General features: G+C 40.9%; 5 protein-coding genes across 5 annotated transcripts in view; all 5 read left to right on the forward strand.

Annotated features, from left to right (window-relative positions):
- LOC115547127 (odorant receptor 131-2-like) overlaps nt 1-1,577 on the forward strand; it is a 2,316-nt gene extending 739 nt beyond the window's left edge. The window contains exon 2 of the mRNA XM_030361095.1: nt 1,125-1,577. Within this exon, the coding sequence (XP_030216955.1) occupies nt 1,125-1,577 (453 nt within the window). The remainder of the gene's footprint in view (nt 1-1,124) is intronic.
- Nucleotides 1,578-4,020: 2,443 nt separating this feature from the next.
- Nucleotides 4,021-5,051, forward strand: LOC115547128 (odorant receptor 131-2-like). Its single transcript, XM_030361096.1, has one exon. The coding sequence runs from the start codon at nt 4,021-4,023 to the stop codon at nt 4,987-4,989; it is 969 nt and encodes a 322-aa protein (XP_030216956.1). The 3' UTR covers nt 4,990-5,051.
- A 5,845-nt stretch (nt 5,052-10,896) lies between these two features.
- On the forward strand, nt 10,897-14,058 carry LOC115547130 (odorant receptor 131-2-like). Its single transcript, XM_030361097.1, has 2 exons — nt 10,897-11,643; nt 13,311-14,058. The coding sequence occupies exons 1-2, from the start codon at nt 10,897-10,899 to the stop codon at nt 13,764-13,766; spliced, it is 1,203 nt and encodes a 400-aa protein (XP_030216957.1). The 3' UTR covers nt 13,767-14,058.
- A 2,289-nt stretch (nt 14,059-16,347) lies between these two features.
- Nucleotides 16,348-17,326, forward strand: LOC115547131 (odorant receptor 131-2-like). Its single transcript, XM_030361098.1, has one exon. The coding sequence runs from the start codon at nt 16,364-16,366 to the stop codon at nt 17,324-17,326; it is 963 nt and encodes a 320-aa protein (XP_030216958.1). The 5' UTR covers nt 16,348-16,363.
- A 2,443-nt stretch (nt 17,327-19,769) lies between these two features.
- On the forward strand, nt 19,770-20,732 carry LOC115547132 (odorant receptor 131-2-like). The gene has a single exon (XM_030361099.1). It carries the CDS (start codon nt 19,770-19,772, stop codon nt 20,730-20,732), a length of 963 nt encoding a protein of 320 aa, XP_030216959.1.
- Nucleotides 20,733-23,586: the final 2,854 nt, after the last annotated feature.

Here is a 23,586-nt window from a genome sequence, read left to right on the forward strand (position 1 = left end):
GTACATAGGCCTTTACTTCAGTAAAAAGTATTCCTGTTTCTTATAGAATATTTTAGTATATTTGTATTTTTTTGATAAGCAAGTGCATATAGGCCTACAATTGCATCCAAACAAAATACATTCCTTAAGGTGCTTCTTAAATTAAGATAAACAAGAACCATGTGAAAGTACATTCTTGAAATGTTTGATTAGAAACTGCATCTCAAACTTTTATACCCAAGGCGTTGTGAAGGGGACTGGGTTGTGTAACCCAGTCCCCTTCTAAGTCGTTTTGAACATATAGAATGTTACAATGCTTGCCTATCAGTAAATAAAGGTCTTGAGTTAATATTTACATGTTGAACATGTGTTTTTGTTATTGAGGGAATGGATGTAAATGTCTACTAGACAGACAACAGACAACCAAATGAAATGTGTTTCCTTTTAGTATCACAAAAAGGTTTTAACACAACTGCCAATGGAAGGAGATGGAGGTGTGTAGTAGGAATAAGTTAAACCATCACTAATGGTATATAAAGGAGCATGAGATGTTGAGAAACATTAACAATTACTTATTTACATTCAAAATTAAAAGCATAACTTTTTAATCAATCAAAGTAGACTTGGCAATTTAAAATATTGCATTCAGAGGTGTTTCTACCAAAACACTTGTACATTTATTTTTTTACATTGTCGGAATATAGAAATCTATTGCTATGTTTGTATATTATATTAACAAGGCTGCTATGTATCTTGACCACTTATGGGAAAATGGTGCGAAATGTTGTTGATACCTCCATGAACCTCATCCCAGGTCCTGATCACACATAGAACGCTGAATGGCCGTAACACACACAGCTAATGAATTCCATTAGTTCACAACATAGACGAGAGTCAAAGGCACCACAAACTGAGTTTAAAATATGGAATCGATTTCATGATTCTCAAATGACCACAAGACAATGAAATATGAGTGTATTGTTTTCGCAGCAGGTTTAATCTCATACGTATTTCATGTCCAGCTCCAACACGTCGAAATCCATTCAGATCTGACATTTTATATTTAATTAGCAAAGTTACTGTATAAAACAGTGCTTATCAATGTTATCATGTTAACGGCTCTTGATTCCAGACCCTTTGGTCAGCTCATGGGCATTATCTGCGCTAAGAGCACCCTATTCCAGTTGAAAATATTCTCTGAGTTTGAGAGTGGTTTTGTCTGTGCTGAGTTTGTGTCGGTGGGCCTGATAATTATCCTTTCCTACGTGGGAGTGATGGTGGCGGCCAAGGCCGCCTCCACTGACAGATTGTCAGCCAATAAGGCTTCCAAGACAGTCCTGTTGCACATGATTCAGCTGGGCCTGAGTCTGTCGTCTTCCTTGGTAAGCACGATACTGACAGGCCTCCATGGGAAAGTAGATGTGATCACTTTCAGGCATCTTCGGTTTTCTCTGTTCGTTTGCTTCATCATCCTCCCCAGGTGTCTTAGTTGTCTTATTTACGGCCTGAGGGATCAAATTATCAGGCCGATCTTAATACGACACCTCAGACAAGGAATTAAAATGCTAAATATCCAAGTTATCCACTCAAAATATTAATCAATAAGCGACCCTTCACCTGCTAACAATGAACTTAATTATGCTACGGAACACAACATAAAATGTAAACTATAATACACTTAATAAATTCTCTGCAATTTTTTTCGGTTTTAAGGTGTTAAATAAAGAAAGTAATTTAAAGTAACTACTTTTGCTTCACTTCTCCATATTCCAGCAACTCAAACCAAAACTCAGAATACACTAACCTTATTCTTGAATGCATCTGACAGGAAGCAAGTACATAGGCCTTTACTTCAGTAAAATGTATTCCTGTATATTATAGAATATTTTAGTATATTTGTATTTTTTTGGTAGTCAAGTGCATATACAATTGCATCCAACAAAATACATTCCTTAAGGTGCTTCTTAAATTAAGATCAACAAGAACCATGTGAAAGTACATTCTTGAAATGTTTGATTAGAAACTGCATCTCAAACTTTTATACCCAAGGCGTTAGAGCTTCTTCACCCTCTGCTGGGAGGTAAGGCTGCATGTTCATGTTGTGTAACCCAGTCCCCTTCTAAGTCGTTTTGAACATATAGAATGTTACAATGCTTGCCTATCAGTAAATAAAGGTCTTGAGTTAATATTTACATGTTGAACATGTGTTTCTGTTATTGAGGGAATGGATGTAAATGTCTACTAGACAGACAACAGACAACCAAATGAAATGTGTTTCCTTTTAGTATCACAAAAAGGTTTTAACACAACGGCCAATGGAAGGAGATGGAGGTGTGTAGTAGGAATAAGTTAAACCATCATTAATGGTATATAAAGGAGCATGAGATGTTGAGAAACATTAACAATTAATTATTTACATTCAAAATTCAAAGCATAACTTTTTATTCAATCAAAGTAGACTTTGCAATTTAAAATATTGCTGTCAGAGGTGTTTCTACCAAAACACTTGTACATTTATTTTTTTATATTGTCGGAATATAGAAATCTATTGCTGTGTTTGTATATTATATTAACAAGGCTGCTATGTATCTTGACCACTTATGGGAAAATGGTGCTAAATGTTCTTGATACCTCCATGAACCTCATCCCAAGTCCTGATCATACATAGAACGCTGAATGGCCGTAACACACACAGCTAATGAATTCCATTTGTTCACAACATAGACGAGAGTCAAAGGCACCACAAACTGAGTTTAAAATATGGAATCGATTTCATGATTCTCAAATGACCACAAGACAATGAAATATGAGTGTATTGTTTTCTCAGCAGGTTTAATCTCATACGTATTTCATGTCCAGCTCCAACACGTCGAAATCCATTCAGATCTGACATTTTATATTTAATTAGCAAAGTTACTGTATAAAACAGTGCTTCCATCAACCAGATATTATCAATGTTTTTTAGCCACCGCAGCTAATCTTTCCAACAGTAGATAAGTCCTACCTTATTACCATGCGTTGAACTCAAAACAGAACCAACTGATCTCAACAAAGAAGATCCATATCTTGGCCTTTTCCCATCATTAGCCTAAAGCTGAAAGATGATTACAATCATGTTAATACGCTTACTTTCACACTATGCTTGATAGCAGTATTAACCATTTCTTTGTCACCAACAGATTTGCCTTTGATTGAAAACCTTCATGAGATGACTTGGGACTTTCTGTCAGGAAAATGTCATGTTGGGGTTAGACTGTAGGGTAAGACCAAAAACATTCATCCACCTACGCACATGAAGGCATACATGAGTTCAACAATGATTTCACTCAAATTGTCTCACACCTTTGGCATAAATTCAGCACAAATATCAAGCATGTGTTTACTAATACTCCCACATGGCAATTAGAAGTAAAATATATTGATGTGGTCAAAGATTTGTGAACTGACAAATTGTAACCCTGCATTGTTGGTCCCAGATCTGCTTTTGCACGTGGTGAATGCATCCTGTCAACAGACTGACGACACACTTGTTTTTTTGTGGCACTGTTCTTTCGTGAGCAGGTGAAGGATGGTGGGGTGTGGTCTATCGTGAATGATGAAATGATGGATGAAGAATTGATCTAAATAATTCCGGACAATATATAAAAGAGACGTTCTCCTCTTCAGTCCTCAGAAGTTGAATCCTTCTATCACCCAAACTCCAAACTATCATTTTGATAAACTTGTTTGGTTGCCTTTTCTGTATAAGTTGGATTATAACAGAACAATTTGTCTTTTTTCAATGTACTGGCATTCCCGCATTATGGGTTTCTTTAGCGTTTCTTCCTCTGAACATGATGAAAGAGGAGGTTAATAACAACTATCTGAATTTCTGCTTTACACAATTACTTGAAAAGTAAGAACCCTTCCAAATATCCTGATCATGGACATTATGTCCCTGTGTGTGCTTGTCTTTTTGAGTGTCTAAACGGTATATTTGTATACATTGTGTCCCTTTGCTTTCAGATGGGAACTCCCTACATTCTGAATTCAGATAGGGCCATGCCGAACGACTTCCAACTACAACAGAACTCTTCTACCACCAACGGGAACAGAGAGAATAAGGCGGGAGTTAATGTTGTCTTTTCTTTCATCCCATGCTTCATCTTCCTCTACATAAACTGTGTGATGCTGTACACACTGAGAAGCAAGCCTGTGTTCCGTGAGACCTCCCGTTACCTCCTGCTCTACAACCTCCTATTGGCTGAAACCTTACAGATGATATTGGCTCAGATGATGTTTCTACTCGCTGCAGGCCTCGTGTTCATGACACGCTTAGTGTGCCTTCTAGTTGTTATACCGACCATAATTACCACCGTCACATCGCCGTTCAGCCTGGCCGTGATGTCGTTGGAGAGATATGTGGCCGTGTGTTTCCCTCTGAGGTATGCCTGCATCGTCACGGTCCCCACCACATATGGGGCCATAGCCGTGGTGTGGGCCATCAGCTATGCCAACATGTTGATCAGAGTTATCATGTTAACGGCTCTTGATTCCAGACCCTTTGGTCAGCTCATGGGCATTATCTGCGCTAAGAGCACCCTATTCCAGTTGAAAATATTCTCTGAGTTTGAGAGTGGTTTTGTCTGTGCTGAGTTTGTGTCGGTGGGCCTGATCATTATCCTTTCCTACGTGGGAGTGATGGTGGCGGCCAAGGCCGCCTCCACTGACAGATTGTCAGCCAATAAGGCTTCCAAGACAGTCCTGTTGCACATGATTCAGCTGAGCCTGAGTCTGTCGTCTTCCTTGGTAAGCACGATACTGACAGGCCTCCATGGGAAAGTAGATGTGATCACTTTCAGGCATCTTCGGTTTTCTCTGTTCGTTTGCCTCATCATCCTCCCCAGGTGTCTTAGTTGTCTGATTTACGGCCTGAGGGATCAAATTATCAGACCGATCTTTATACGACACCTCAGATTAGGAATTAATTGCGAAATATTCAAGTTTTACACTCAATATATAAATCAATAAGCGACCTTTCACCTGCTAACAGTAACCTTCGTTATGTTACGGAACACAACATAAAATGTAGACTATAATACACTTAATACATTTCTGAAAATGTTTCGCTTTTAAAGGTGTAAAATAAAGAAAATAATTTAAAGTTACTGCTTTAACTTCACTTCTCCATATTCCAGCAACTCAAACCAAAACTCAGAATGCACAAATCTTATTCTTGTATTCTGTATTCTATGTATTCTATACATAGGCCTTTATAGGCCCATTATATCTCTGTATTCTATGCATCTGACAGGAGGAGCAAGTACATTTACTGAAGTAAAGCAAGCCTTTACTTCAGTAAAATGTGTTCCTGTTTCTTATAGAATATTTTAGTGTATTTGTATTTTTTTGTTAGTCAAGTGCATACAATTGCATCCAAACAAAATACATTCCTTAAGGTGCTTCTTAAATTAAGATCAACAAGAACCATGTGAAAGTACATTCTTGAAATGTTTGATTAGAAACTGCATCTCAAACTTTTATACCCAAGGCGTTAGAGCTTCTACACCCTCTGCTGGGAGGTAAGGCTGCATGTTCATGTTGTGTAACCCAGTCCCCTTCTAAGTTGTTTTGAACATATAGAATGTTACAATGCTTGCCTATCAGTAAATAAAGGTCTTGAGTTACTATTTACATGTTGAACATGTGTTTTTGTTATTGAGGGAATGGATGTCAATGTCTACTACACAGACAACAGACAACCAATGAAATGTGTTTCCTTTAAGTATCACAAAAAGGTTTTAACACAACTGCCAATGGAAGGAGATGGAGGTGTGTAGTAGGAACAAGTTAACCACTAATGGTATAAAGGAGCATGAGATGTTTAGAAATATTTACATTTAATTAATTACATTCAAAATGAAATGCCAAACTTTTTAAACAATCAAAGCAGGCTTTGCAATTTAAAATATTGCCTTTAAAGGATTTCCTTGTAACAAAACACTTATACAGTTATTTTTTTATGTTGTCGGAATATAGAAATCTATTGTTGTGTTTGTTTACTATATTACTAAGGCTGCTATGTATCTTGACTACTTCTGGGAAAGATGGCCCTAACTGTCCCTGATACCTCCATGAACCTCATCCAAAGTCCTGATCATACATAGAACGCTGAATGTGTCACGGTTAGCGGGTGGCAGGCAGGCAGGTAGGACCCAATCGCAGACAGTTCAGGTAAAAGGATAATTTATTAACTCAAAAGGCAAGGAACACGGGTGACGCAGGGAACACAGGTAGGACACACTCAGCACAAACTAAAATGATCAGACAAGAAGCAAAGGAAAGACAAGGGCTTAAATACCAAACACACACAGGGCACGCAACGTGTAACAGCTGAAACACATTAGGGGAGGGCAGTAATCACACAGGAGGGAAACCTGACATGGGGAGAAACAAGACTGATACCAAAGTAAAACATGTAACACACCAAAACAAGACAAGGAAACCGACAGAACATGACAGAATGGCCATAACACACACAGCTAATGAATTCCATTTGTTCACAACATAGGCGAGAGTCAATGGCACCACAAACTGAGTTCAAAATATGGGATCGATGTCATGAATCTCAAATTAAGACAAGACATGAAATAGTACCTTAATGTCAAAAGTTGTATTTAGTATTTTTTCATTTCCAGCTCTGTCACATCAAAATAAATTCAGATTGGAACTTTTCAAATGTATCAGCGTGCACACAGTATGAAGCAATGCTTCCATTAAGCAGAAATTATGAATGCATTAAGTCACCCCAGCTAATCTTTCAAACAGTAGATATGTTCTTCTTTATTACCATGCGTCAAACTCCAAATAGAACCGTCACCTTATCGTGGTGGAGAGGTTTGCGTGTCCCTGTGAACCTGAGGGCTGTGTTGTCTGGAGCCTCGTGCTCCTGGTAGGGTCTCTCATGGCAGAGTGGTCTGCCGGGTTTGCCGGGTTGGCCACGGAGCCCGGTCGGGCACAGCCCGAACAAACTACGTGGCACCCCCCCTCTCTTCATCCCATGGGCCCACCACTTGTGGGAAGACCCGTTGGGGTCGGGTGCGCAGCCACATGGGTGGCAGCGAAGGTCAGGGGTCTCGACGGACCAGACCCGGGCGCCAGAAGCTGGCTCTGAGGACGTGGAACGTCACCTCGCTGTGGGGAAAGGAACCGGAGCTTGTGAGGAAGGTGCAGCGCTATCAGTTAGATCTGGTGGGGCTTACCTCCACGCACAGTCTCAGCTCTGGTACCGTACTCCTGGATAAGGGTTGGACTCTACTCTCCTCCGGAGTTGCCGGAGGCGCCGGGCGGGTGTGGGGATACTCATAAATCCCCGGCTGAGCACCGCAGTGTTGGAGTTTACCCCGGTAGACGAGAGGGTCGCCTCCCTGCGCCTAAGGGTTGTAGGGGGGAAAACTCTGACTGTTGTTTGTGCGTATGCACCAAACAGCAGTTCAGAGTACTCGGCCTTCTTGGAGACCCTGAATGGAGTCCTGTATGGGGCTCCAGTAGGGGACTCCGTAGTTCTGCTCGGAGACTTCAACGCCCACGTGGGCAACGATGGAGACACCTGGAGAGGCGTGGTGGGGAGGAACGGCCTCCCTGATCTAAACCCGAGCGGTCGTTTGTTATTGGACTTCTGTGCTAGTCATGGATTATCCATAACAAACACCATGTTCGAACATAAGGGTGCTCATAAGTGTACCTGGTACCAGAGTACCCTAGGCCGATGATCCATGATCGATTTTGTGATCGTGTCATCTGATCTGAGGCCGCATGTTTTGGACACTCGGGTTAAGAGAGGGGCGGAACTGTCAACCGACCACCATCTGGTGGTGAGTTGGATCAGGGAATGGGGGAATTTTCCTGATAGACCTGGTAAGCCCAAACGAGTAGTGCAGGTGAATTGGGAACGTCTGGAGGAGGCCCCTGTCCTAGGTATCTTCAACTCACACCTCCGGCGGAGTTTTTCTGGCATTCCTGTGGAGGTTGGGGGCATTGAGCCGGAGTGGACGGTGTTCAAAGCCTCCATTGCTGAAGCTGCGGTGGCTAGCTGTGGCCTCAGGGTCTTAGGCTCCTCAAGGGGCGGTAACCCTCGGACACCGTGGTGGACACCGGTGGTCAGGGCAGCCGTCCGATTGAAGAAGGAGGCCTTCCGGGATATGATATCCTGGGGGTCTCCTGACTCGGTTGCAGGGTACCGACAGGCTCGAAGGGCTGCAGCTGCTGCCGTGTCGGAGGCTAAGCAGCGGGTGTGGGAGAAGTTCGGAGAGGCCACTGAGAAGGACTTTCGGTTGGCTCCAAAGTGTTTCTGGAAGACTATCCGGCACCTCAGGAGGGGGAAACAGGGAACCATCCAAGCTGTGTACAGTAAGGATGGGACTCTGTTGACCTCAACTGAGGAGGTTGTCGGACGTTGGAAGGAACACTTTGAGGAACTCCTGAATCCGAATAACACGCCCTCTATGTTGGAGGCAGAGCTCGAGGTTGATTGTGTTTCGTCGTCAATTTCCCTGGTGGAGGTCACTGAGGTATTCAAACATCTCCCCAGTGGCAAAGCCCCAGGGATAGATGAGATCCGGCCAGAAATGCTAAAGGCTCTGGGTGATGAGGGGCTGTCATGGTTGACACACCTATTCAACATCGCGTGGGAGTCGGATACAGTGCCAAAGGAGTGGCAAACCGGGGTGGTGGTTCCCCTGTTCAAAAAGGGGACCAGAGAGTGTGTGCCAATTACCGGGGTATCACACTTCTCAGCCTCCCTGGTAAAGTCTACTCCAAGGTGCTGGAAAGGAGGGTTCGGCCGATCGTCGAACCTCAGATTGAAGAGGAACAATGCGGTTTTCGCCCCGGACGTGGAACTACGGACCAGCTCTTCACTCTCGCAAGGATCCTGGAGGGGGCCTGGGAGTATGCCCATCCGGTCTACATGTGTTTTGTGGATCTGGAGAAGGCGTATGACCGGGTCCCGCGGGAGAAACTGTGGGAGGTGCTGCGGGAGTATGGGGTAAGGGGGTCTCTCCTCAGGGCAATCCAATCTCTGTACTCCCAAAGCGAGAGCTGTGTTCGCGTCCTCGGCAGCCAGTCAGTTTCGTTCTCAGTGGGTGCTGGTCTCCGCCAGGGCTGCGCCTTGTCACCAATCCTGTTTGTGATATACATGGACAGGATATCGAGGCGTAGTCGTGGTGCGGAGGGGTTGCAGTTCGGTGGTCTGAGGATCTCGTCACTGCTTTTTGCAGAGGATGTGGTCCTCATTGGATCATCGGCCTGTGACCTTCAGCACTCACTGGATCGGCTGGCGGCCGAGTGTGAAGCGGCTGGGATGAGGATCAGCACTGCTAAATCTGAGGCCATGACTCCTAGCAGGAAACCGGTGGATTGCTTACTCCGGGTAGGAAATGAGTCCTTAGCCCAAGTGAAGGAGTTCAAGTACCTCGGGGTCTTGTTCGCGAGTGAGGGTACTATGGAGCGTGAGATTGGCCGGAGAATCGGAGCAGCGGGGGCGGAATTGCGTATGCTTTACCGCACCGTTGTTACGAAAAGAGAGCTGAGCCGCAAGGCAAAGCTCTCGATCTACCGGTCGATCTTCGTTCCTATCCTCACCTATGGTCATGAGGGTTGGGTGATGAGCGAAAGGACGAGATCGCGGGTACAAGCGGCCGAGATGAGTTTTCTCAGAAGGGTGGCTGGCGTCTCCCTTAGGGATAGGGTGAGAAGCTCAGCCATCCGTGAGGAACTCGGATTAGAGCCGCTGCTCCTTTACTTAGAAAGGAGTCAGCTGAGGTGGTTCGGGCATCTGGCAAGGATGCCCACTGGGCGCCTCCCTTGGGAGGTGTTTCAGGCACGTCCAGTGGGGACGGAGACCTCGGGGAAGACCCAGGACTAGGTGGAGAGATTATATCTCAACACTGGCCTGGGTACGCCTCGGGATCCCCCCGTCAGAGCTGGTCAATGTGGCCCGGGAAAGGGAAGTCTGGGGCCCCCTGCTTGAGCTGCTCCCCCCGCGACCTGACCCCGGATAAGCGGATGACGATGAGAGATGAGATGAGAGAGATGAACAGGACAAAAAAAGATGCAAATCTTTGCCTTTTCCCATCATATGCCTACGGTGGAAAGATTATTAATTGATTACAATATTGTTATTATGCTTGCTCTCAGACCATGCTTGATAGCAGAATTATGTTTCTCTTTGTCACAAACAGATTAGCCTTTGGTGGAGAACCTTTAAAGATACATGGTTACTTATTCAAAGGAACATTTTATTTGTGTTGGGATTAGACTAAAAACATTTATCCAGATACAAACATGACGAAAAAAAATCAAATCGTCCCAGTAGTAAATGCATAGCAAATACCAACCACGTTTATACAAAAACTACCACATGGCAATTAAAAAGTGAATGATATTGATTTTATCAAAGATTTGTGAACGGACAACTTTTAACCACTGCATTTTGAGTCACCTGCTATCCTGTCAAGAGACCGATGAAAAAATTTTTTTGTTGCACTGTTATTTCATAAGCAGGGACATGCTGGTGGGTGGGGCTCAGTCCTTAATGATGTATGAATTGATGTATGAAGAGGTGTACAATTTATAAAAAACTCAGGAGCCTTCACTCAGGAGTCCTCAGGAGTTTAACCAGAAGTTCACTCAAACTCTGAGATTGTTTTGTTGTAGCCTTTTTGGTATTCTGGTAATTCTGCATTATGGGTTTGTTTAGTTGACTTTCCTCCGAACATGATGCAAGGTGAATAAGTGCTTTTCACGATTACATTAAAAAAAAAGAATAATTTCAAATACATTGATCAAGGATGTTATGTCCCTGTGTGTTTTTCTAAACATAATCTTTGTATATAATGTCATTCTGCTTTCAGATACATTCTGACTTGAGAGAAGGCCATGCAGAACCAATTCCAACTGCAACAGAACTCTTCTCCCTCTGAAGGGAACGGAGAGTACCTGGAGGGATATCGGGTTGTCTTCTCTATCATCCCATGCGTCATCTTTCTCTACATAAACTGTGTGATGCTGTACACACTGAGAAGCAAGCCTGTGTTCCGTGAGACCTCCCGTTACCTCCTGCTCTACAACCTCCTATTGGCTGAAACCTTACAAATGGCATTGGCTCAGATGATGTCTCTACTGAACGTTGGCTTGGTGTTCATGACACGCTTAATGTGCCTACTAGTCCTTATACCCACGATAATTACCACTATCACATCGCCGTTCAGCCTGGCCGTGATGTCGTTGGAGAGATATGTGGCCGTGTGTTTCCCTCTGAGGTACGCCTGCATCGTCACGGTCCCCACCACATATGGGGCCATAGCCGTGGTGTGGGCCATCAGCTATGCCAACATGTTGATCAGAGTTATCATGTTAACGGCTCTTGATTCCAGACCCTTTGGTCAGTTCATGGGCGTTCCCTGCGGTAAAAACCCCATATTCCAGTTGAAAATATTCTCTGAGTTTGAGAGTGGTTTTGTCTGTGCTGAGTTTCTGTCGGTGGGCCTGATAATTATCCTTTCCTACGTGGGAGTGATGGTGGCGGCCAAGGCCGCCTCCACTGACAAATTGTCAGCAAATAAGGCTTCCAAGACAGTCCTGTTGCACATGTTTCAGCTGGGCCTGAGTCTGTCGTCTTCCTTGGTAAGCACGATACTGACAGGCCTCCATGGGAAAGTAGATGTGATCACTTTCAGGCATCTTCGTTTTTTTCTGTTTGTTTGCCTCATCATCCTCCCCAGGTGTCTTAGTTGTCTGATTTACGGCCTGAGGGATCAAATTATCAGACCGATCTTAATACGACACCTCAGACTAGGAATTAAAATGCTAAATATCCAAGTTATCCACCCAAGATATTAATCAATAAGCGACCCTTCACCTGAGTCAGTGGTATGTGCTCATTATACCATTGTGAAGGGGGTCGCCGGCCCTCCGCTGCGCGTGGGGGCCGGACAACGCCCCTTAACAGTGGTATAATGAGCACATACCACAGCCTGTCGTGATCTATTGCTTGACTATAATACACTTAATAAATTCTCTGCACATTTTTTCGGTTTTAAGGTGTTGAATAAAGAAAGTAATTTAAAGTAACTACTTTTGCTTCACTTCTCCATATTCCAGCAACTCAAACCAAAACTCAGAATGCACTAACCTTATTCTTGTATGAATGCATCTGACAGGAAGCAAGTACATAGGCCTTTACTTCAGTAAAAAGTATTCCTGTTTCTTATAGAATATTTTAGTATATTTGTATTTTTTTGATAAGCAAGTGCATATAGGCCTACAATTGCATCCAAACAAAATACATTCCTTAAGGTGCTTCTTAAATTAAGATAAACAAGAACCATGTGAAAGCACATTCTTGAAATGTTTGATTATAAACTGCATCTCAAACTTTTATACCCAAGGCGTTGTGAAGGGGACTGGGTTGTGTAACCCAGTCCCCTTCTAAGTCGTTTTGAACATATAGAATGTTACAATGCTTGCCTATCAGTAAATAAAGGTCTTGAGTTAATATTTACATGTTGAACATGTGTTTTTGTTATTGAGGGAATGGATGTAAATGTCTACTAGACAGACAACAGACAACCAAATGAAATGTGTTTCCTTTTAGTATCACAAAAAGGTTTTAACACAACTGCCAATGGAAGGAGATGGAGGTGTGTAGTAGGAATAAGTTAAACCATCACTAATGGTATATAAAGGAGCATGAGATGTTGAGAAACATTAACAATTACTTATTTACATTCAAAATTAAAAGCATAACTTTTTAATCAATCAAAGTAGACTTTGCAATTTAAAATATTGCATTCAGAGGTGTTTCTACCAAAACACTTGTACATTTATTTTTTTACATTGTCGGAATATAGAAATCTATTGCTATGTTTGTATATTATATCAACAAGGCTGCTATGTATCTTGACCACTTATGGGAAAATGGTGCTAAATGTTCTTGATACCTCCATGAACCTCATCCCAAGTCCTGATCAAACATAGAACGCTGAATGGCTGTAACACACACAGCTAATGAATTCCATTTGTTCACAACATAGACGAGAGTCAAAGGCACCACAAACTGAGTTTAAAATATGGAATCGATTTCATGATTCTCAAATGACCACAAGACAATGAAATATGAGTGTATTGTTTTCTCAGCAGGTTTAATCTCATACGTATTTCATGTCCAGCTCCAACACGTCGAAATCCATTCAGATCTGACATTTTATATTTAATTAGCAAAGTTACTGTATAAAACAGTGCTTATCAATGTTATCATGTTAACGGCTCTTGATGCCAAACCTTTTGGTCAGTTCATGGGCATTATCTGCGCTAAGAGCACCCTATTCCAGTTGAAAATATTCTCTGAGTTTGAGAGTGGTTTTGTCTGTGCTGAGTTTCTGTCGGTGGGCCTGATCATTATCCTTTCCTACGTGGGAGTGATGGTGGCGGCCAAGGCCGCCTCCACTGACAAATTGTCAGCCAATAAGGCTTCCAAGACAGTCCTGTTGCACATGATTCAGCTGGGCCTGAGTCTGTCGTCTTCCTTGGTAAGCACGATACTGACAGGCCTCCATGGGAAAGTAGATGTGATCACTTTCAGGCATCTTCGGTTTTCTCTGTTCGTTTGCCTCATCATCCTCCCCAGGTGTCTTAGTTGTCTGATTTACGGCTTGAGGGATCAAATTATCAGACCGATTTTAATACGACGCCTCAGATTAGGAATTAATTGCGAAATATTCAAGTTTTACACTCAATATATGAATTAATAAGCGACCTTTCACCTGCTAACAGTAACCTTCGTTATGTTACGGAAAACAACAACATAAAATGTAGACTATAATACACTTAATATATTTTCTGCAAATTTTTCGCTTTTAAAGGTGTAAAATAAAGAAAATAATTTAAAGTTACAACTTTAACTTTACTTTACTCCATATTTCAGCAACTCAAACCAAAACTCAGAATAGACTTTACTTATTCTTGTATGAATGCATCTGACAGGAAGCAAGTACATAGGCCTTTACTTCAGTAAAATGTATTCCTGTTTCTTACAGAATATTTGAGTAGATTTGTATTTTTTGGTAGGCAAGTGCATATACAATTGCATCCAAACAATATACATTCCTTAAGATGTTTCTTAAATTAAGATCATCAACAACCATGTGAAAGTACATTCTTGAAATGTCTGATTAGAAACTGCATCTCAAACTTTTATACCCAAGGCTGCATGTTCATGTTGTGTAACCCAGTCCCCTTCTAAGTCGTTTTGAACATATAGAATTTTACAATGCTTGCCTATCAGTAAATAAAGGTCTTGAGTTAATATTTACATGTTGAACATGTGTTTTTGTTATTGAGGGAATGGATGTAAATGTCTACTACACAGACAACAGACAACCAAATGAAATGTGTTTCCTTTAAGTATCACAAAAAGGTTTTACCACAACGGCCAATGGGAGGAGATGGAGGTGTGTAGTAGGAACAAGTTAACCACTAATATAAAGGAGCATGAGATGTTTAGAAATATTTACATTTGATTAATTACATTCAAAATGAAATGCCAAACTTTTTATACGATCAAAGCGGGCTTTGCAATTTAAAATATTGCCTTTAAAGCCCTTTCATTGTACCAAAACACATAGTTATTTTTTTATATTGTCGGAATATAGAAATCTATCGTTGTGTTTGTTTACTATATTACTAAGGCTGCTATGTATCTTGACTACTTCTGGGAAAGATGGCCCTAACTGTCCCTGATACCCCCATGAACCTCATCCAAAGTCCTGATCATACATAGAACGCTGAATGTGTCACGGTTAGCGGGTGGCAGGCAGGCAGGTAGGACCCAATCGCAGACAGTTCAGGTAAAAGGATAATTTATTAACTCAAAAGGCAAGGAACACGGGTGACGCAGAGAACACAGGTAGGAAACACTCAGCACAAACTAAAATGATCAGACAAGGAGCAAAGGAAAGACAAGGGCTTAAATAGGCCTACCAAACACACACAGGGCATGCAACGAGTAACAGCTGAAACACATTAGGGGAGGGAGCAGTAATCACACAGGAGGGAAACCTGACATGGGGAGAAACAAGACTGATACCAAAGTAAAACATGTAACACACCAAAACAAGACAAGGAAACCGACAGACCATGACAGAATGGCCATAACACACACAGCTAATGAATTTCATTTGTTCACAACATAGGCGAGAGTCAATGGCACCACAAACTGAGTTCAAAATATGGGATCGATGTCATGAATCTCAAATTAAGACAAGACATGAAATAGTACTTTAATGTCAAAAGTTGTATCTAGTATTTTTTCATTTCCAGCTCCGTCACATCAAAATAAATTCAGATTGGAACTTTTCAAATGTATTCGCGTGCACACAGTATGAAGCAATGCTTCCATTAAGCAGAAATTATGGATGCATTAAGTCACCAAAGCTAATCTTTCAAACAGTAGATAGGTTCTTCTTTATTACCATGCGTCAAACTCCAAATAGAACCAACTGAACAGGACAAAAAAAGATGCAAATCTTTGCCTTTTCCCATCATATGCCTACGGTGGAAAGATTATTAATTGATTACAATAATGTTGTTATGCTTGCTCTCAGACCATGCTTGATAGCAGAATTATGTTTTTCTTTGTCACAAACAGATTAGCCTTTGGTGGAGAACCTTTAAAGATACATGGTTGCTTATTCAAAGGAACATTTTATTTGTGTTGGAATTAGCCTAAAAACATTTATCCAGATACAAACATGACAAAAAAAAATCTAATCGTCCCAGTAGTAAATGCATAGCATGTACCAAGCACGTTTATACAAAAACTACCACATGGCAATTAAAAAGTGAATGATATTGATTTTATCAAAGATTTGTGAACGGACAACTTTTAACCACTGCATTTTGAGTCACCTGCTATCCTGTCAAGAGACCGATGAAAAAATTGTTTTTGTTGCACTGTTATTTCATAAGCAGGGACATGCTGGTGGGTGGGGCTCCAGTCCTTAATGATGTATGAATTGATGTATGAAGAGGTGTACAATTTATAAAAAACTCAGGAGCCTTCACTCAGGAGTCCTCAGGAGTTTAACCAGAAGTTCACTCAAACTCTGAGATTGTTTTGTTGTAGCCTTTTTGGTATTCTGGTAATTCTGCATTATGGGTTTGTTTAGTTGACTTTCCTCCGAACATGATGCAAGATGAATAAGTGCTTTTCACGATTACAATAAAAAAAAAGAATAATTTCAAATACATTGATCAAGGATGTTATGTCCCTGTGTGTTTTTCTAAACATAATCTTTGTATATAATGTCATTCTGCTTTCAGATACATTCTGACTTGAGAGAAGGCCATGCAGAACCAATTCCAACTGCCACAGAACTCTTCTCCCTCTGAAGGGAACGGAGAGTACCTGGAGGGATATCGGGTTGTCTTCTCTATCATCCCATGCGTCATCTTCCTCTACATAAACTGTGTGATGCTGTACACACTGAGAAGCAAGCCTGTGTTCCGTGAGACCTCCCGTTACCTCCTGCTCTACAACCTCCTATTGGCTGAAACCTTACAGATGGCATTGGCTCAGATGATGTCTCTACTAAACGTTGGCATGGTGTTCATGACACGCTTAATGTGCCTACTAGTCCTTATACCGGCCATAATTACCACTATCACATCGCCGTTTAGCCTGGCCGTGATGTCGTTGGAGAGATATGTGGCCGTGTGTTTCCCTCTGAGGTACGCCAGCATCGTCACTGTCCCCACCACATATGGGGCCATTGCCGTGGTGTGGGCCATCAGCTACGCTAACATGTTGATCAGAGTTATCATGTTAACGACTCTTGATTCCAGACCCTTTGGTCAGTTCATGGGCGTTCCCTGCGGTAAAAACCCTATATTCCAGTTGAAAATATTCTCTGAGTTTGAGAGTGGTTTTGTCTGTGCTGAGTTTCTGTCGGTGGGCCTGATCATTATCCTTTCCTACGTGGGAGTGATGGTGGCGGCCAAGGCCGCCTCCACTGACAGATTGTCAGCCAATAAGGCTTCCAAGACAGTCCTGTTGCACATGATTCAGCTGGGCCTGAGTCTGTCGTCTTCCTTGGTAAGCACGATACTGACAGGCCTCCATGGGAAAGTAGATGTGATCACTTTCAGGCATCTTCGGTTTTCTCTGTTCGTTTGCTTCATCATCCTCCCCAGGTGTCTTAGTTGTCTGATATACGGCCTGAGGGATCAAATTATCAGGCCGATCTTAATACGACACCTCAGACAAGGAATTAAAATGCTAAATATCCAAGTTATCCACTCAAAATATTAATCAATAAGCGACCCTTCACCTGCTAACAATGAACTTAATTATGCTACGGAACACAACATAAAATGTAAACTATAATACACTTAATAAATTCTCTGCAATTTTTTTCGGTTTTAAGGTGTTAAATAAAGAAAGTAATTTAAAGTAACTACTTTTGCTTCACTTCTCCATATTCCAGCAACTCAAACCAAAACTCAGAATACACTAACCTTATTCTTGAATGCATCTGACAGGAAGCAAGTACATAGGCCTTTACTTCAGTAAAATGTATTCCTGTATATTATAGAATATTTTAGTATATTTGTATTTTTTTGGTAGTCAAGTGCATATACAATTGCATCCAACAAAATACATTCCTTAAGTTGCTTCTTAAATTAAGATCAACAAGAACCATGTGAAAGTACATTCTTGAAATGTTTGATTACAAACTGCATCTCAAACTTTTATACCCAAGGCGTTAGAGCTTCTTCACCCTCTGCTGGGAGGTAAGGCTGCATGTTCATGTTGTGTAACCCAGTCCCCTTCTAAGTCGTTTTGAACATATAGAATGTTACAATGCTTGCCTATCAGTAAATAAAGGTCTTGAGTTAATATTTACATGTTGAACATGTGTTTCTGTTATTGAGGGAATGGATGTAAATGTCTACTAGACAGACAACAGACAACCAAATGAAATGTGTTTCCTTTTAGTATCACAAAAAGGTTTTAACACAACGGCCAATGGAAGGAGATGGAGGTGTGTAGTAGGAATAAGTTAAACCATCATTAATGGTATATAAAGGAGCATGAGATGTTGAGAAACATTAACAATTAATTATTTACATTAAAAATTAAAAGCATAACTTTTTATTCAATCAAAGTAGACTTTGCAATTTAAAATATTGCTGTCAGAGGTGTTTCTACCAAAACACTTGTACATTTATTTTTTTATATTGTCGGAATATCGAAATCTATTGCTGTGTTTGTATATTATATTAACAAGGCTGCTATGTATCTTGACCACTTATGGGAAAATGGTGCTAAATGTTCTTGATACCTCCATGAACCTCATCCCAAGTCCTGATCACACATAGAACGCTGAATGGCCGTAACACACACAGCTAATGAATTCCATTAGTTCACAACATAGACGAGAGTCAAAGGCACCACAAACTGAGTTTAAAATATGGAATCGATTTCATGATTCTCAAATGACCACAAGACAATGAAATATGAGTGTATTGTTTTCTCAGCAGGTTTAATCTCATACGTATTTCATGTCCAGCTCCAACACGTCGAAATCCATTCAGATCTGACATTTTATATTTAATTAGCAAAGTTACTGTATAAAACAGTGCTTCCATGAACCAGATATTATCAATGTTTTTTAGCCACCGCAGCTAATCTTTCCAACAGTAGATAAGTCCTACCTTATTACCATGCGTTGAACTCAAAACAGAACCAACTGATCTCAACAAAGAAGATCCATATCTTGGCCTTTTCCCATCATTAGCCTAAAGCTGAAAGATGATTACAATCATGTTAATACGCTTACTTTCACACTATGCTTGATAGCAGTATTAACCATTTCTTTGTCACCAACAGATTTGCCTTTGATTGAAAACCTTCATGAGATGAACTGGGACTTTCTGTCAGGAAAATGTTATGTTGGGGTTAGACTGTAGGGTAAGACCAAAAACATTCCTCCACCTACGCACATGAAGGCATACATGAGTTCAACAATGATTTCACTCAAATTGTCCCCCACCTTTGGCATAAATTCAGCACAAATATCAAGCATGTGTTTACTAATACTCCCACATGGCAATTAGAAGTAAAATATATTGATGTGGTCAAAGATTTGTGAACTGACAAATTGTAACCCTGCATTGTTGGTCCCAGATCTGCTTTTGCACGTGGTGAATGCATCCTGTCAACAGACTGACGACACACTTGTTTTTTTGTGGCACTGTTCTTTCGTGAGCAGGTGAAGGATGGTGGGGTGTGGTCTATCGTGAATGATGAAATGATGGATGAAGAATTGATCTAAATAATTCCGGACAATATATAAAAGAGACGTTCTCCTCTTCAGTCCTCAGAAGTTGAATCCTTCTATCACCCAAACTCCAAACTATCATTTTGATAAACTTGTTTGGTTGCCTTTTCTGTATAAATTGGATTATAACAGAACAATTTGTCTTTTTTCAATGTACTGGTATTCCCGCATTATGGGTTTCTTTAGCGTTTCTTCCTCTGAACATGATGAAAGAGGAGGTTAATAACAACTATCTGAATTTCTGCTTTACACAATTACTTGAAAAGTAAGAACCCTTCCAAATATCCTGATCATGGACATTATGTCCCTGTGTGTGCTTGTCTTTTTGAGTGTCTAAACGGTATATTTGTATACATTGTGTCCCTTTGCTTTCAGATGGGAACTCCCTACATTCTGAATTCAGATAGGGCCATGCCGAACGACTTCCAACTACAACAGAACTCTTCTACCACCAACGGGAACAGAGAGAATAAGGCGGGAGTTAATGTTGTCTTTTCTTTCATCCCATGCTTCATCTTCCTCTACATAAACTGTGTGATGCTGTACACACTGAGAAGCAAGCCTGTGTTCCGTGAGACCTCCCGTTACCTCCTGCTCTACAACCTCCTATTGGCTGAAACCTTACAGATGATATTGGCTCAGATGATGTTTCTACTCGCTGCAGGCCTCGTGTTCATGACACGCTTAGTGTGCCTTCTAGTTGTTATACCGACCATAATTACCACCGTCACATCGCCGTTCAGCCTGGCCGTGATGTCGTTGGAGAGATATGTGGCCGTGTGTTTCCCTCTGAGGTACGCCTGCATCGTCACGGTCCCCACCACATATGGGGCCATAGCCGTGGTGTGGGCCATCAGCTATGCCAACATGTTGATCAGAGTTATCATGTTAACGGCTCTTGATTCCAGACCCTTTGGTCAGTTCATGGACATTCCCTGCAGTAAAAACCCCATATTCCAGTTGAAAATATTCTCTGAGTTTGAGAGTGGTTTTGTCTGTGCTGAGTTTCTGTCGGTGGGCCTGATCATTATCCTTTCCTACGTGGGAGTGATGGTGGCGGCCAAGGCCGCCTCCACTGACAGATTGTCAGCCAATAAGGCTTCCAAGACAGTCCTGTTGCACATGTTTCAGCTGGGCCTGAGTCTGTCGTCTTCCTTGGTAAGCACGATACTGACAGGCCTACATGGGAAAGTAGATGTGATCACTTTCAGGCATCTTCGTTTTTTTCTGTTTGTTTGCCTCATCATCCTCCCCAGGTGTCTTAGTTGTCTGATTTACGGCCTGAGGGATCAAATTATCAGACCGATCTTAATACGACACCTCAGACTAGGAATTAAAATGCTAAATATCCAAGTTGTCCACCCAAGATATTAATCAATAAGCGACCCTTCACCTGAGTCAGTGGTATGTGCTCATTATACCACTGTGAAGGGGGTCGCCGGCCCTCCGCTGCGCGTGGGGGCCGGACAACGCCCCTTAACAGTGGTATAATGAGCACATACCACAGCCTGTCGTGATCTATTGCTTGACTATAATACACTTAATAAATTCTCTGCACATTTTTTCGGTTTTAAGGGTGTTAAATAAAGAAAGTAATTTAAAGTAACTACTTTTGCTTCACTTCTCCATATTCCAGCAACTCAAACCAAAACTCAGAATACACTAACCTTATTCTTGTATGAATGCATCTGACAGGAAGCAAGTACATAGGCCTTTACTTCAGTAAAAAGTATTCCTGTTTCTTATAGAATATTTTAGTATATTGTATTTTTTTGATAAGCAAGTGCATATAGGCCTACAATTGCATCCAAACAAAATACATTCCTTAAGGTGCTTCTTAAATTAAGATAAACAAGAACCATGTGAAAGCACATTCTTGAAATGTTTGATTATAAACTGCATCTCAAACTTTTATACCCAAGGCGTTGTGAAGGGGACTGGGTTGTGTAACCCAGTCCCCTTCTAAGTCGTTTTGAACATATAGAATGTTACAATGCTTGCCTATCAGTAAATAAAGGTCTTGAGTTAATATTTACATGTTGAACATGTGTTTTTGTTATTGAGGGAATGGATGTAAATGTCTACTAGACAGACAACAGACAACCAAATGAAATGTGTTTCCTTTTAGTATCACAAAAAGGTTTTAACACAACTGCCAATGGAAGGAGATGGAGGTGTGTAGTAGGAATAAGTTAAACCATCACTAATGGTATATAAAGGAGCATGAGATGTTGAGAAACATTAACAATTACTTATTTACATTCAAAATTAAAAGCATAACTTTTTAATCAATCAAAGTAGACTTTGCAATTTAAAATATTGCATTCAGAGGTGTTTCTACCAAAACACTTGTACATTTATTTTTTTACATTGTCGGAATATAGAAATCTATTGCTATGTTTGTATATTATATTAACAAGGCTGCTATGTATCTTGACCACTTATGGGAAAATGGTGCGAAATGTTGTTGATACCTCCATGAACCTCATCCCAAGTCCTGATCATACATAGAACGCTGAATGGCCGTAACACACACAGCTAATGAATTCCATTTGTTCACAACATAGACGAGAGTCAAAGGCACCACAAACTGAGTTTAAAATATGGAATCGATTTCATGATTCTCAAATGACCACAAGACAATGAAATATTAGTGTATTGTTTTCTCAGCAGGTTTAATCTCATACGTATTTCATGTCCAGCTCCAACACGTCGAAATCCATTCAGATCTGACATTTTATATTTAATTAGCAAAGTTACTGTATAAAACAGTGCTTATCAATGTTATCATGTTAACGGCTCTTGATGCCAAACCTTTTGGTCAGCTCATGGGCATTATCTGCGCTAAGAGCACCCTATTCCAGTTGAAAATATTCTCTGAGTTTGAGAGTGGTTTTGTCTGTGCTGAGTTTCTGTCGGTGGGCCTGATCATTATCCTTTCCTACGTGGGAGTGATGGTGGCGGCCAAGGCCGCCTCCACACAGATTGTCAGCAAATAAGGCTTCCAAGACAGTCCTGTTGCACATGATTCAGCTGGGCCTGAGTCTGTCGTCTTCCTTGGTAAGCACGATACTGACAGGCCTCCATGGGAAAGTAGATGTGATCACTTTCAGGCATCTTCGGTTTTCTCTGTTCGTTTGCCTCATCATCCTCCCCAGGTGTCTTAGTTGTCTGATTTACGGCCTGAGGGATCAAATTATCAGACCGATCTTTATACGACACCTCAGATTAGGAATTAATTGCGAAATATTCAAGTTTTACACTCAATATATAAATCAATAAGCGACCTTTCACCTGCTAACAGTAACCTTTGTTATGTTACGGAACACAACATAAAATGTAGATTATAATACACTTAATACATTTCTGCAAATTTTTCGCTTTTAAAGGTGTAAAATAAAGAAAATAATTTAAAGTTACTGCTTTAACTTCACTTCTCCATATTCCAGCAACTCAAACCAAAACTCAGAATGCACAAATCTTATTCTTGTATTCTGTATTCTATGTATTCTATACATAGGCCTTTATAGGCCCATTATATCTCTGTATTCTATGCATCTGACAGGAAGAGCAAGTACATTTACTGAAGTAAAGCAAGCCTTTACTTCAGTAAAATGTGTTCCTGTTTCTTATAGAATATTTTAGTGTATTTGTATTTTTTTGTTAGTCAAGTGCATACAATTGCATCCAAACAAAATACATTCCTTAAGGTGCTTCTTAAATTAAGATCAACAAGAACCATGTGAAAGTACATTCTTGAAATGTTTGATTAGAAACTGCATCTCAAACTTTTATACCCCAAGGCGTTAGAGCTTCTTCACCCTCTGCTGGGAGGTAAGGCTACATGTTCATGTTGTGTAACCCAGTCCCCTTCTAAGTTGTTTTGAACATATAGAATGTTACAATGCTTGCCTATCAGTAAATAAAGGTCTTGAGTCACTATTTACATGTTGAACATGTGTTTTTGTTATTGAGGGAATGAATGTAAATGTCTACTAGACAGACAACAGACAACCAAATGAAATGTGTTTCCTTTAAGTATCACAAAAAGGTTTTAACACAACTGCCAATGGAAGGAGATGGCGGTGTGTAGTATGAACAAGTTAACCACTAATGGTATAAAGGAGCATGAGATGTTTAGAAATATTTACATTTAATTAATTACATTCAAAATGAAATGCCAAACTTTTTAAACAATCAAAGCAGGCTTTGCAATTTAAAATATTGC

Source organism: Gadus morhua, chromosome 7 (genome assembly GCF_902167405.1).
Source record: "Gadus morhua chromosome 7, gadMor3.0, whole genome shotgun sequence".
Lineage (NCBI taxonomy): Eukaryota > Metazoa > Chordata > Actinopteri > Gadiformes > Gadidae > Gadus > Gadus morhua.

Coding starts and splice junctions, on each gene's coding strand:
- LOC115547128 (XM_030361096.1), top strand. CDS start 4,021: ATGCCGAACGACTTCCAACTACAACAGAACTCTTCTACCACCAACGGG.
- LOC115547130 (XM_030361097.1), top strand. CDS start 10,897: ATGCAGAACCAATTCCAACTGCAACAGAACTCTTCTCCCTCTGAAGGG. Junction 11,644..13,310: donor TGAGTCTGTCGTCTTCCTTG/GTAAGCACGATA, acceptor CCTTTTGGTCAG/TTCATGGGCATTATCTGCGC.
- LOC115547131 (XM_030361098.1), top strand. CDS start 16,364: ATGCAGAACCAATTCCAACTGCCACAGAACTCTTCTCCCTCTGAAGGG.
- LOC115547132 (XM_030361099.1), top strand. CDS start 19,770: ATGCCGAACGACTTCCAACTACAACAGAACTCTTCTACCACCAACGGG.